This window comes from Schistocerca cancellata, chromosome 5, assembly GCF_023864275.1.
Source record: "Schistocerca cancellata isolate TAMUIC-IGC-003103 chromosome 5, iqSchCanc2.1, whole genome shotgun sequence".
NCBI lineage: Eukaryota > Metazoa > Arthropoda > Insecta > Orthoptera > Acrididae > Schistocerca > Schistocerca cancellata.
The window spans coordinates 590,458,260-590,474,143 of record NC_064630.1 but is presented as its reverse complement, the minus strand read 5'-3'; the positions used below and the strand labels follow the sequence as shown (position 1 = coordinate 590,474,143).

The window sequence follows — 15,884 nt, the reverse complement described above, 5'->3', positions numbered from 1 at the left end:
CATTTTTACATGCAAGTGCAGTTTATCATAAAACAATGTCTTGTGTATAGTGGGCACACTGTTCAAAACGATTAATGAAAATCTCACCAAAGTCTTTATATTCTGATGGCTGCACACTTCAGAATGGAAATGTGATATTATCAAATGCTCTCTTAAGATTAACTATTGATACATAAGTTTTGATTAGACAAAAGTTTTTGGAGTAAGGTTGTAACCTCCCCATCACTTATCGACCTTAATGACAGTGAAAAATTAAACCGCGTGTACCTAATGGAAATTTGGGAAAAAGCAATCGTCACCGAAGTTAATCTGTCGGTAAAGAGGGAGGAAAGGGTTACATCTAAATGAAAGGAAAAATGCAAATTAAACTGGTGGAAATAAATTTTGAAAAGGGGTAAAGTTAATAAAGAAAGTAAATGTGCGGCCGTTACATTAACAATTAACTAGCGGTAATTACATATTTGAGATTTGGGGGAAATTACGGTCGCCAGTCCTAAGGACAATTACTATAGTAACTGAAAAAGAAAGGTTATTACACATATAATTAGCACTAGAAGCGTGGCAACTGAAGGTTGACAGGTGTAGTGTGAAAACTGAAAGTTTGTCACAAGTAATAAATTTCGCTACACTCTGACTGTTAGTCTTGGGCTACCTCAACAATCATTTCAAAAGCTATTTGAATCTATGCAATTTAGAAATAAGAGATTTAACTTTGATCTTGAATTAAATGATTCTGAACAATTAACAATAGTAAAATTTAATGCATACCAAGCTGAGCTGCAGTCACAGGTAAGCTAAAATACGGTAACAAAACTCGCACTCTTAATTTGTGACTGTGTAATCTAAATATTGTAGCCAGCTATGAATACCTTAACTGAACTTTGAAATTAAAGCAGTGAAATCGAATGATGCTGGCGTTTGAATTTCAACGACACTCGGGTTCATTCCGGAAAAGGAAGGGACCCTGCTTGGCAATGCAATTGGGACAATGAGCAACAAAGGTTCATGCTACGTCACTGTCATTTAGTTATGAAAATGGATCAGTTTGAAAATCTGAGGTCTGCCATACAGTTCTAAAACTTTACGTGCTTCCAGTCTTCCTTGTTGGTTGATTGAAGGTTTGAAGCCGTCGATCGAGGAGGTGGTGACAGTCACTCATTGTCGGCCGTCGCTGTTGCAGAAGCTGGATGTTGGCGCGCCTTCTTCTCGACACGGTCACCAGGCGAAACGGGCTCTTGATGTGCGCCAGCTAATGCTTCCCGTCCGCGACACCGTGTCAGAAACGATCATAGCAAATCAAGCGCAATTACATGCTGCCCAATCCCGAAAGCGCAGCAACTCACGGGAGCGTCACACAACACCCCTGCTCCACTGCACCACCCCAGCCAGACTCTCTGCCCGCGCTCCATGCGACAGAGTGAACACTACCAAAGATCCTAAACACTTTTGTCCTCCACACGACCTATCGATGTATTCGTTCGATAGCATAGTTTTCCCTAGGCCAGACCCAGCGTGTAAATACAAATAATATTCACAAAACAAATCAACATAAATGCATAAATATATACATACAAACAGTAAAACAATTACAATATATAAAGACACAGAAATGTCATATCTTCAGGTAACAAAATAAGGAAAAAAAATTTATAGTGCAGCAGATGGAAATAGGAGGATATGCATTTCTGACGTTACAAGGTCACACTCAGATGGAATGTAACTCAGTCCACAGTGGCATCAAGTGCAAGATGAAAGGACATGAAGTTACACTTCCTAGCAAATATGCCTTGGTATCTGCAGAGGCGAGACAGAAGCCTTGACCCTTTGAAGTCTCTTACCGAGTTTCACCAACTATGCAGAGAAAAGTTTCTGGCTGTATGACTCAATTAGGCCTGAAAGAGTTGAAAAAAATGAGCCTACAGTTACAGACCTGAGGGTGTTGCAGGACCATCCTAATGATGTTATTTACTACACATACACTTTTAACGATGTGCGCTGGGAAATACCAAGACGTCTGAGGGAAATTCTTGGACATGTTGGCTTTCTGAGACTATGCAAAGAAGACTGAAAATCAAGAAAGCCAAATGAGATCAACTTAACATCGTTAAATCATTCTTCCTAAGGATTGTCACAGCTATTAAGACAATATCCCTACGAATCTTCAACATCTTGAATGTTACTGTTTCAGGAGTAATAAATGTTACTGTTTCAGGATTAATAGTGCAGCGTAGTTCTCTGTTGCTGCTTGAATGATGATTGGCACATGAAGATATGAACAAACAGTACAAAACTACACCATAGTATCCGGACACATGGCTGAAAATGACTTACAAGTTTGTGGTGCCCTCCATCAGTAATGTTGGAATTCAATATGGTGTTGACCCACCCTCAGCCTTGATGACAGCTTCCACTCTCACAGGCATATGTTCACTCAGGTGCTGGAAGGTTCCTTGGGGAATGGCAGGCCATTCTTCATCGAGTGCTGCACTGAGGAAAGGTTTCGATGTCGCTCGGTGAGGCCTGGCATGAAGTCAGCGTTCCAAAACATCCCATACGTGTTCTATAGGATTCAGGTCAGGACTCTGTGCAGGGCAGTCCATTACATTGATGTTACTATCGTGTAACCACTCTGCCACAGGCTGTGCATTATGAACAGGTGCTCAATCATGTTGAAAGATGCAATCACCATGCCCGAATTGCTCTTCAACAGTGGGAAGCAAGAAGGTGCTTAAAACATCAATGTAGGCCCGTACTGTAATAGTGCCATGCAAAACAAGGATTACAAGCCCCCTCCATGAAACATACGACAACACCATAACACCACCGCCTCTGAATTTTACTGTTGGCACTATACACACTGGCAGATTACGTTCACTGGGCATTTGCCATATCCACACCTTGCCATTGGATCACCACATTGTGTACTGTGATTCATCACTCCATACAATCTTTTTCCACTGCTCAGTCGTAAAATGCTTATGCTCCTTACAGCAAGCAAGGCGTCGTTTGGCATTTACTGGTGCGATGTGTGGCTTACGAGCAGCTGCTTGACCATGAAATCCAAGTATTCTCACCTCCCATCTAATTGTCATAGTACTTGCAGTGAATCCTGAGCCGTTTGGAATTCCTGTGTGATGATCTGGATAAATGTTTGTCTACTACACATTACAACCCTCTCCAACTGTCTGCGGTCTCTCTCAATCAACAGACGAGGTCAGCCTGTAGGCTTTTGTGCTATATGTGTCCCTTCACGTTTCCACTTCACCATCACATCGGAAACAGTGGACCTAGGGATGTTTAGGAGTGTGGAAATCTCACATACAGATGTATGACACAAGTGACTCCCAATCACCTGACCACGTTCAAAGTTCGTGAGTTCTGCAGGGCACCCCATTCTGCTCTCTCAGTGTCTAATGACTACTGAGCTCACTGATATGCAGTACCTGGTAGTAGGTGGCAGCACAATACTCCTAATATGAAAAAGTGTGGTTTTGGGTGTGTCCGGATACTTCTGATCACATAGTGTATGTGAGCAATGTGTGTACCTGAAGTTGTTTCTGTGCAGACTTTCAACAAATGCAAAAGCCAGGCATTTTCAGTCTCTACAAACATTACACATAGGTCTTCTGCATTAATGTAACTCTTTGCATAAATATGTATCCTGCATCATCTCCGTAGCTGGGTTTCCATATTAAAATGAGAACTTTCTTCAAGTAAACTTTTAAAAACATGTCCTTTATATGAGCAACCTTCTACATTAAAGGGGCACATGCGCTCTCTCTCTCTCTCTCTCTCTCTCTCTCTCTCTCTCTCTCCCCCCCCCCCCCCCCCTCTCTCAATAAATACCACAGTTCTTTCTGTCCTCTCTTCTGCATGTTTTCTCTTTTATGAGACTGATATTCTCTCATTTGTTTGAGAACAAAACAGGACATGCAGATGAAAATACAGAATGAGTGTTAGTCATGTCAAATATGACACCATGATTATTACAGTACAAACATACCATTACTCTTGGGTAAATATGACAAATGAAATTTACATACATTTGCAAGTGGATTGTGTTTTGTTATAACTGCACCATAAATTTTTCTCTAGAAGATTTTATCCTACACAGAAACCTTCAGCCTTTCTATATCTGGTCATAAAACATGTCACATCCATGACCTAAGTTTGTCTTGCACTAAGCCAGCTCTCATCTCAGTAATGACTTCTGATTCCTCATTAAATTACGGAAAACTTTCAATAATTTTTAATGATAGTCTTAACACTAAATGAAACTGGCCACTCAATGTATAAAACTGAGTGTTTGGAATCATTAATGAGAGGGGTTGATCATGCATGGTGATGGTTAAGGTGTCATGTTTCTCTTCACTATATCAATCCTGTCATGGATTATCTCCATATAACTGACTGAATATCGCCTGAACAATTAATTACGAAATCCATTTATTGTGAGCACAACAGTATCTGTTCTTACACCAGTTGTTTACAATGTTACGCACTTGTTGGGAGTTGGCCTCACTTACAAATCTGTACTTATTATCAGAAAGATTTGATTAAGATTCAAGTGAGGAAGTGAGTCAGACTTCGAGGTTTGTTGAGTAGATGGCTGTGAGGGTTAGCGGCCTCGACATGACCAAGTGGTCTTTCAGCAGTCAATCCCATGCAGATACATAGTGAACTGTTCAAGAAACAACTGTCCATTTACTGGAACACTGTGCAGGAATTGGTGTTCTATAGGTCTTGAACTTTGGAATGAGTAGAGTAGCCCGAGGGTTGATACCTGACTGTCTTGCAAACTTCCCACACTAATGCTGGCTGCTACCAGTCTTTCCCTCTCAGAGGCCTAAAACTTGTTGCTACATTCTCAACACTTTCAGTTCCCAATAAGCTTTGATCCCAGTTGAGCGAGCTATAATTGGACCGCTCTTAATGACATACATTCCTGATCCTTTCCATCAAAACAAAGTTACCCTGCCTAAGCCCCATTGGTCATGTACAGATATCTTGGTAATTTACAATGTTAACAGTAAGCAAGTTTCAGATACAAAATTTGAACTGCTGAACTACAATTGTTTGTTTGAAAATTTTACTGTGTAAAACAGAACAAAGCCCTGAAGTTTGGGCATAACCTGAACAATAAATGCGAACTCTTCAAAGTATTCACTACACGTCTGTTGACTGAACAATTTTCACAACTTAAAATTTAAAACATTCTCACATTAGTGAGAAATACTTATGTTACATAACATGTATTTTATGTTTTAAAATTATGATTACCCCAGATACAAATGTATTGCCGGTCTCAGAGGGAGCAAGATCAATGGCCATTACATCTCCATTGTGACCATGGAAATTTTGCAGCAACTGTCCTGATTCCACATCCCACAGTGCACATGTAGAATCTCCACTCCCTGTCAGGATCTGCAAATTCAAAATGGGACACTGTGATATTCTGTTTTGGCCATGGAAATAAGATGGACATTAACTTAGGGCATAGTTTCTCCTTATTACAAGTAACAATAATATGGAGTAATAGAAGTTCTGTATCATCATGAAAAGTATTTGATTTGTAATGTTTAGTACACTCATGCATAGAAATTACACCTGTTAAACCATTTGTTTCGTATTATAAGTGTTTACTAAATGTGGAACATATAACAGAAAGTGGAACCATCCATCTGAGTTGAGCAGTGTGATATCTCTAAGACACTGCTACTACTGTGCAGAGATGTTGGTTCAACCACCACAGAATATGCATACAGTTAATCAAGACACCTCAAGGAACCATGGTACTTAAAACTGACAAAGGTCATAATTGTGAAGTAATACTGAACATTCCTAGAAGAGAAGAGATGCATTGTTCTTTCACATCATATATAACAAGTACCCACATTGTTTCTGAATGGACATAAACCTAGGAAGATGCCATAAGTTATACTGAAGCGGTGATGTGTAGTAGCAAACAGCATTTTTTTCATATCAGCTTATTTGTGGCTGGATTCGGAGTCTGTTTCGTGAGATAAGCCAATACAGTAACCAGATTACACCTGAAGTGGAGGAGATTATTTTTGTTTTGGTAGGGTCTACATGACACAAGTAAGTAGGAAAGACTTTTTTAAAAATTTTTTCCTAACACTTATTGAGGTAAAGACTGATAGGAAGGAAGTAGAACTTTTAATGGGATCAGAAGTAAATTAATTAAAAACAAATCCTGACCATTTGCGAGGCCATGACAACAAATTTCTGACAAGATGCAATTATAATTTCTTCAGTGCTGGCAAATTAGTAGTGCTGACAGAGACAAAAATTTCAAGAATTTACTGCAGAAGATCTCTCAGAGGAGCCTTAACCACAGAGATGGTGTTCCTAAGTGGTGGATCAGGAAATGCGCATCAGCAGCTCCAAATCGTTGAAGGGTAGGAATGAAATTAAATATCTCTCGCAGACCAAAAGTCCACAGAGAAAAATGTGATAGAAAATCCAGCTGTCATTGGCCTATCAGGCCACTAATTGCTAAAAAACATGCTTTCAAAGATGGGAAATAGTGGACATAATGCAAGCATATCCAGCAATTCTCAAGATTTGGTACAATGAACATACAAATGCTGACAGGGAAGGTGGCTATTTGTGGAAGTGATGAGTGGAAGGAGACTTGAAATTCTAAGATTGCCAGAAACCAGGTGGAAGGTTAGAGGAGGTAGGGAATTGAGGAATGAATATAGGTTGTGCTGGAATAGGCATGAGGTAGAAGGAAGACATCGACTGGTAGTACTGATAAGAGGAAGATTTAAAGAGGAGGTGAAGGGAATAAGAGACAGGATAATGATGGTCAGAGTGAAACTGCAAGGAAAGGACATGGAAATTCTCCTCATATAAGCACCATAAGATGCATGCTCCATTAAGGAGAAGGATGACTTTGAAGAGAAAATGTGGAGACAACTAACCAGAGAGAAGATCGTGGTATTGGGAGACATAAATACATGGAAAGACAAAGGCTTGGTTTAAGAAGAGGGAAAGTCCTAATGTAATGTGATACACCACAATTTCCCAAGTAAATCGGTGATATGCTACACAATATGCGACCAGGACACAAACAGAACAGTCACAGATGTCAAGGTAATACATTCCGAAGCCTTATATAGTGATCACTTTCTTTTTGTAGTGATTATTTGAGGGATTAAAGATGAAAAATGGGGGGGGGGGGGGGGGGCTGAAATTGGCAGAAAATATGAGGGTTGGAACTTAAATAGACGCAACTATTTATTCACAACTGATACAAAAGAGTTACATGTTTGCACCTGTTACTGTCCTTCAAAGTAGTTACCAGCATTATGTAGAACCCATTGCCAGCGATGTGGATGGCGCAGTATACTGTTAGCAGAGCCTGTTCTGTAGATGGTGCGAAAGGAGCGGTCTAAACTTATGGTGATTCTCATGTACAACTGTGATGGTCTTATTGTAACACATTACTTTCCTCCACGGCAGACTGTCAATGCACAGTATTACTGTTCATTTTTGGAGCATCACCTGCGACCAGCTTTGTGTAAGAAGCGGCAACACTTTCTGCGCAACCCACCCATCATTTTGCACAACAAGGTGTGGGTGCATACAGTGCAAGCTGTGGATGCTCTGTTTGGTCGATGGGACTGGGAAGTACAGTACCATTCACCATACTCCCTGGACTTAAGTCCTTGTGACTTTGATTTGATTCTGAAGATGAAGGAACCACTTGTGGCATTCGCTACAGGATTGTTCCAGAGATTCGACAGGCAGCACACCGCTCCATTCACACCATCAACGGAACAGGCTCTGTTAATGGTACACTACGCCTTCCACATAGCTGGCAACGGGTTTTACACAATGCTGGCGACTACTTTGAAGGACAGTAACGAGTGCAAACATGTAACTCTTTGTATCAGTTGTGAATAAATAGTTGCCACTATTTAAGTTCTAACCCTTGTTATGTGCAGAAGAACCAGTGATTTAAAAAGGTGCAAATAAACACTCTGGTGGAATGATAGTGTGACGGAGGAAAAGTTGCAAACAGAAACAAAGCATTCTGTATTTTCTGTATTGGTTTCAGTAGAGAACAGCGGAAGTAAGAAGAAATTGCCGATAAGGAGGTGGCCGAGAGAGTTGTTACAGGGGACAATTGAAAATGGATGGAAGAGTGGACAAAAATTATGGAAGAGGATGGTTAGTAGTAAGACAGTTCTCCATGGAAGATTTACGGCCAGGAAGGAATGCATAATGTGAAATGTCAAGATGATCAATAAAGAAGTAAAGCAAGTTGAAAATGTACAGGAAATCAAGGATGTGTAGAAGGAATATTCTGAAGAGCTACTAAATCCCAATGAGAATACAGAAGAGGAAAATGAGGAGCCTGGTGATGTACAGGATATCAAGATGGACCTAGCCTGAAAGGAGCAGAGGAAGCAAATAAAGTCAAAGGAAGAAAGAAAAGTGCCTGGACTGGGTGAAATAAGTGTGGAGATGGAGAGAGCAAGTAGCATTGTTGGAAAGCTGTCACTCTGTCAGGTCGTTAGAACAGTATGGAAAGAAGGAAGGATATCCAAAGACTGGAAAAAGGGAATCACATAGACATTATTATGAAAAGGAAAGTTGCCACTCACCATAAAGCGGAGATGCTGAGTCGCAGATAGGCAAAACAAAAAGACTGTCACAAATAAAGCTTTCGGCCATTAAGGCCTTCACCAAAAATAGAACACACACACACACAGTCACACACACACACACACACACACACACACACACACACACACACACACGCACGCACACACACACGCACTCGTGCGCGCAAACGCAACTCACACACACGACTGCAGTCTCAGGCAACTGTGGCCACACTATGAGAAGCAACACCAGTGCATGATGAGAGTGGCAACTGGGTGGGGGTAAGGAGGTTAGACGGAGGATAGGGAAGAGGTGGGGAGGGAGAGGGTAATGGCAAAGGAGAGAAGTAGAAAGACTGTGCAATGGTGGAATGAGGGCTGTATAGGACTGGAATGGGAACACGGAGGCTGGATGGGTGAGGACAACGACTAACGAAGGTTGAGGCCACGAGGTTTATGGGAACACAGGGTATATTGCAGGGAAAGTTCTACCTGTGCAATTCAGAAAAGCTGATGTTGGTGGGAAGGATCCATATGGCACAGGCTGTGAAGCAGTCACTAAAATGAAGGATGTCATGTTTGGCAATGTGTTCAGCAACAGGGTGGCCCACTTGTTTCTTGGCCACAGTTTGTCGGTGGCCATCCATGTGGGCAGACAACTTGTTGGCTGTCACGCCCACATAGACTGCAGCATAGTAGTTGCAGCTTAGCTTGTAAATCACACAACTGGTTTCACAGCTAGCCCTGCATTTGATGGGATAGGCGATGTTTGTGACCATACTGGAGTAGGTGGTGTATGGGACAGGTCTTGCATCTAGGCTTATTACATGGGTATGAGCCATGAGGTAAGGGATTGGGAGCAGCAGTTGTTTAAGGATGGATGAGTATATTGTGTACGTTCGGCGGACCGCGGAAAACCACGATAGGAGGGGTGGGAAGGATAGTGGGCAGGACATTTCTCATTTCAGGACACAATGAAAGGCAGTCAAAACCCTGGCAGAGAATTTAATTCAGTTTCTCCAGTCCTGGGTGGCACTGATTAACGAGGGGAATGCTCCTCTGTGGCCAGATGGTAGGACTTTGGGAGGTGGTGGGTGACTGGAAAGATAAGGCACAGGATATTTGTTTTTGTACAAGGTCAGGAGGATACTTACGGTCTGTGAAGGCTTCAATGAGACCCTTGGTATATTTTGAGATGGAACGCTCGTCACTGCAGATGTGATGACCTGGGTGGTTAGGCTGTATGGAAGGGACTTCTTGGTATGGAACAGGTGGCAGCTGCCGAAGTGGAGGTATTGCTGGTGGTTAGTAGGTTTGATATGGATGGAGGTACTGATGTAGCCATCTTTTAGGTAGAGGTCAACATCTAAGAATGTGGCTTGTTGAGTTGAGTAGGGCCAGGTAAAAAGTGGGGGAGAAGTAGTTGAGGTTCTGGAGGAATGTGGATTGGGTGTCCTCACCCTTGATCCAGATTGCAAAGATGTCATCAATGAATCTGAACCAGGTGAGGGGTATAGGATTCTGGGTGTATAGGAAGGATTCCACTAGATGGCCCATGAATAGGTTGGCATACGATTGTGCCATGCGGGTGCCTGTAGCAGTACCTCGGATTTGTTTGTAGGTATTGCCTTCAAAGGCAAAGTGGGTGAAAATATAGTTGGTCATGGCGACTAGAAAGAAGGTTGTTGGTTTAGAATCCGTCAGGCATTGGGAAAGGTAGTGTTCAAAGAGCGGTAAGGCCACAGGCATTAGTGATGTTAGTGTAAAGGGTGGTGGCATCAACAGTAATGAGAACGACAGCACTGTGTGGTAAAGGGCAGGAACTGTGAAGAGTTGGTACATGCACAACACCACCTCAAAAAGCTCTCCACCCTGGTCACTTCCTACTCCCAACTTGGAGTACGACTATCCACTACCTCTACAACAACCTCCAAACCTCCTCCACCTACCCTCATAGCTGACAAACCCTGTACAGCAGACCTACTATGTTTACCCCACCGTCCAAAACTCCCTCCCGCCACCAAACAGAATCCAGTACCTAAACAGACCTGAAACACTGTCATGAACCTTTCCTCCAGAAGCCTTAGCTCCACAGAAATATCAGTCCTTTCCAAAGGCCTCACCTTTGGGCCCACTCCCAAATTCAATTATGCAGGACTTGTTAAAGACCTTCTCTCCTTCTCCTGGTCCCTATGGTGGAAACACTTTTGTGCCACAAACTCTACCAATCAGACTTGACTTGCCTGACTCAGTTCACTCTTCCATCCAACTGTGATCCATCACCACTGACCCCAGATCACCCCGTTACTGCATCTGCAGTGACAAGCAGTCCCTCACAAAATATACAAAGGGTCTCATTGAAGCCTTCACAGACCGTGATTATCCTCCCAATCTTGTACAAAAAACAAATCTCCCATGCCTTATCTTTCCAGTCACTCACCACCTCCCAAAGTCCCACCATCCGGCCACAGATGAGCATTCCCCTCGTAACTCAGTACCACCCAGGACTGGAGCAACTGAATTACATTCACCGCCAAGGTTTCGACTACCTCTTATTGTGCCCTGATATGAGAAATGTCCTGCCCACTATCCTTCCCACCGTGGTATTCTGGTCCACTAAACCTACACAATATACTCGTCCATACCTACACAACCCCTGCTCCCAACCCCTTACATCATTGCTCATACCCCTGTAATAGACCTAAATGCAAGAACCATACATCCTCCCACCACCACCTACTGCAGTCTGGTCGTAATCATCACCTATATGACAAACAACAAGCTGTCTGCCCGCATGTATGGCCACCGACAAAGTGTGGCCAAGAAACAAGTAGACCACCCAGTTGCTGAGCGGCTAGTGAACATGAGATCCTTCATTTCAATGACTGCTTCACAGTCTGTGCCATATGGATCCTTCCCACCAACACCAGCTTTTCTGAATTGCACAGGTAGAACTTTCCCTGCAATATATCCTACTTTCCAGTAACCCTCCTGTCCTCAACCTTCATTAGTCATTGTCCTCACCCATCCAGCCTCCATGCTCCCAATCCAACACTATAAGGCCCTAATTCCTCCACCACACATAGTCTTTTTACTTCTTTCCTTTTCTGCTATCCCTCCCCCCCCCCTCCCCTGCCTGCTGTCTAACCCCCCGACTGCACTTAGCTGCTGTACCCTCTCTCCACATTGTCCCTGTGCGCTCCCCAACAGCACTGCACTATCCACCACCACCCCTACCCTACTATCTACTATCCCTCCCCCTGCCCGTCCCAGCCTCCTCTTTACCTCCACCCAGTCGCCATTCCCATCATGCACTGATGTTGCTGCCCCCAGAATAGCTACATTTGTCTGAGACTGCAGTCATGTATGTGTGAGTTGCATGCGTGTATGCGTGTGTGTGGTCTATTTTTAATGAAGGCCTTACAAGGTGAAAGATTTTTTCTTGTGCCTATTCTGGTACCATGTACCACAGAATTTGAAACCGCGCCAGACTGCATGGAGGTCGAAGACCCCTAGAGGTGTCTGCACCATTGCGCCATAAGATGTGGCGGCATGCGCCTCCTGGTCCACATTTAGTGTGAGGGCACCGCAGTGGAACATGTGGTCATAGCAGGCAATAGCGGCACCCCTGATCATGTATTTAAGTGCCTTCCTCTTGCTCAGTCAGCCAGTCTAATCTTGCGTGCATCTCTGGACATATCGCCTTGCCTTGGACAGTGTATTGACTTATTGTTTTGTGTATGAGTGGACGTGGTTTCTTACGATTCTGTTGTTTAGATATTATTGTTATTCATTAGGTCCTTCGTTGGTCGTGTCCGTCCTCTCCCGAGTGTTGTTGTTCGCGGGCCGCTTCATGGGTCCCGCCGCACTTTCCGTCACGTCAATACTGTGACTGTTCCGGTTGCAGTTAAAACACCTATCTGCAATTCAGCATCACCACTCTATGGTGAGAGGCAACTTTTCTTTTCATAATATTGTTACAATCTATCCAGGATTTTCCACTGTTTGAGTCACAGAGACAGTTTTTAAGAGAAATTGCAGGAAGCTGTTAAAATCATAGGGAGTTATTCTGATGTGCCATGCTGTCTAGGTATGTTATAAGATTCTGGAAAAAATAGTACAAAGGATAGCAGGATAGAGAGGAACAATACGGGCTCACACCACGAAGGTCCACAGTGGGTTAATTTTTATTGTAGGGCAGCTCCACAAGAGACACTACGAATATTGTAACGATCTAGTAAAACATATGTGAAAATAAGCAAGGATCTGGGAAACCCTTCAGAAATAGGAGAACTGAGAGGCTGATTATGAGAAGAATAAAGGAAACATACCAAGGAAGTGTGTCTGTGTAAAAGTAGGAGGAGAGTAGGCAGATGGGTAAGAACAGAAAAAAGGGCTGAAGCAAGGGAGCGTACTATTCCCACTACTTTTCATCGTCATTATGGATGAGACAGTAGCACAGAGGCAACGTAAGTAGTAGATGAAAATGTGAAAGCAATGTTGTTAGCAGATGATTCAGTGGTGTGGGGTAATGGAGAATGTGAGGTACACAGAAGGAATGAAGGGAGATCCAGAGTTTAACGTCCTCAACGAGATCATTATGGATGGAGCAAAAGCTTCGACAAGGGAAGGATGGACAAGAAAAATGGCGGTAACCTTTTGAAGGAACCATCCCAGCATTTGCCTTAAGCAATTTAGGGAAATCACAGATAGGTAAGTCTGGATGACAAGATGGGGATTTGAACTGTCGGCCTCGTGATGGCAACGATGAGGAATAAGAGGAGAGTAACAATGGATATAAACAGAGACAAGATTTTTTATTTTGCGGCCAAATTTGGCGCTATTTTTTTCAGATTCAGTGTTACATTTTTGTCAATTTCAGTGTTATTTTTTTCCAATTTTGCTGTTTCGTTTCCATTTTTGGAGCTACTTTTGAAGTCGCATCATAGTTAGTTACGCAGGAAATTAACTGTCATTAAGGAAATAAGAAGCCAAAATGCAATTTTAGCATTCAATAACTATAAATTATGATTATTGGTAAACTGCCATCCTGAAATTTACAACATTTTTCATACAGGACAATAAAAATTTCATGATACTTTGCAAAAATTACTGATTTAGTGATATTTCATAAAAACTGCATATTTTGCTTTATTTCACTAATATCAGAAGGCAAGTACTAAAGAATGTGGAAAGTTTCAAGTATCTGGGGAGTGTAACAGAACACAGCAAGAGGAATGATTAGGAGATTAGTGAAAGGGAAACGGAAATCGATTGTTTTCAGCAGAGTGTACGAAGCCTGATATGTAGTGAATATGTACAACCAAAAAGCATGCAAATGCTTGCCCATAACTTAGGTATACATCAGAAATGTGGACAATGAAGAAAAGGCAAGTGAGAAGGATACATACTGTGAGACGAAATTTCAAAGAAGCATGGCAAGAGTTACTAGAATGGATAGAGTGAGGAATGGGATGATGAGAGAAGGCCATGCAAGAGATCATAGCAGAGACAGGATTTAGACAGTATGGGCATGTTAAAAGAATTTGAACTGGCAGCATACTGTGATAGGCTCACTAATGAAATGACAATAGGAGGCAAGACACCTAGAGGAAGACCAAGAGATGTGTCAATCGTTGGAGTGAAGCAATGTGTGAAGAAGAGGCAGAAAGACTGGGACAGGGTGGAAAGAGAAACATGGTAGTAGGACAGGAAAAGATGGAGAGGCTTACATTCCAATTAGACTGGGCCGGGGGCTGCAAACTCTAGAAGATGAAGAAGAAGAAGAAGAAGAAGAAGAAGAAGAAGAAGATGCTGATGATGATGATGATGACTGTGCAAGGGTTGAATAAAAAGTAATGCCTCCACCTTTGTTAATTGGATGTGGATGGGAATATTTTACTAAATCAAACGCAGAAATAATCCTTAGAATGTGATCTTTAACTATCAATATTCACTTGCACATAATCAACAGCCAACTGGATCAATTTCAGCCAACAGTTAACAAGTTTTCTGAAGCCGTCACGGAAGAAGTCGACACACTGTTTCCACAGCCACAGTCTCGCAGTTCTCTCAACGTGTTCATTAGAAGCATAATGATGTCCCCGCAGATCGTCTTTCATTATCGGGAACAGATGGAAGTCAGACAGCACTAAACCTGGACTGTACAGAGGATGCTTGTGCACTTTCATTTCAGGAGTCAGCAACCGGGGTACCCATTGTGCACTGATCTTCCAATAGTCAAGCAAAGTAATAATGTGACCCATACGTTCTTGTGAAATGCTGATTGTGCTTGCAGAACGACGATCGTTCTGAATCAATCTGTCAACATTTTGCTTGTGAAACTCAGTGGTTGCTGTCACAGGACGTTCAACTCTTTATTTGTCACACAAGTCAGATGTTCCTGTCTCAACATTTTTAAACCTACTCGCTCAATGACGCACAGTACTCACATCAACACAATCACCATAAACTGCTTTCATTCTCTGATGAATCTCCTTTGGGGTGACACCTTCTGGTGTCAAGAATTCAATGACTGCACATTGCTTAAATCGCATTGACCAACCGTCTGTGCAGGGTTCCATACTTCACATTGTTACAACACAACCGTTCGATGCTAAGGCTTCCCACCAACTGGAGCTGTAGAGAAGAGTTTACGGAACAAGCCAATACCTGCTGCATACCAATTCTGCCAACTGTTGAAGAGTCACCAAGGTGAAGTAATTACTTTTCAGTCAACCCTTGTAAGGCAATGTGATTTGAGAACACAAGAATGTTTCAATTTAATTTATATTTTATTTCCCTCTGTTCCTTAGTGTACAGTTGTTCTGCTTGTTACAAGAAAAGCTCATGTATGGTCTCCATATATTGTATTAGCAAAAATTAAAACTTGTCAACTTTACGTTTCATTATTAAAAACAGTGTAGCTTATGGTGCCAGGTGCCAAATACATCACTGCAGTACTGTTTTATTAGAGAAACCTGTTAATGATACTACAGTGCTATACTAAAGATTTTCATTCAATCTTGTAAGACCCTATGATTAACTATCCTTAGTTTAACCCTTCACTTTATTAGTTTGAATTTACAAACTCATATGAACGTATGCTTTTTGAGCACTATAAAGTAAATGTTTCTATGAAACTTTTCAGAGCCAGCTGGTGATTGTGGTTTTGAAAAATTGCTGTACCTTTGTCATGCATCACTCAAAATGCTTAAATAATAAAAAATTATTAGGCCATGGCAAAGA

At 42.1% G+C, this 15,884-nt stretch overlaps 1 protein-coding gene across 4 annotated transcripts in view; it reads right to left on the bottom strand.

Annotated features, from left to right (window-relative positions):
- The window catches only part of LOC126187319 (guanine nucleotide-binding protein subunit beta-5), a 180,027-nt gene that overhangs the window by 18,829 nt on the left and 145,314 nt on the right, over nucleotides 1-15,884 (bottom strand). For all 4 annotated transcript variants that reach the window (XM_049928332.1, XM_049928331.1, XM_049928329.1 and 1 more), the window contains one exon: nucleotides 5,281-5,424. In XM_049928332.1, coding sequence (XP_049784289.1) covers nucleotides 5,281-5,424 — 144 coding nt within the window. The remainder of the gene's footprint in view (nucleotides 1-5,280; nucleotides 5,425-15,884) is intronic.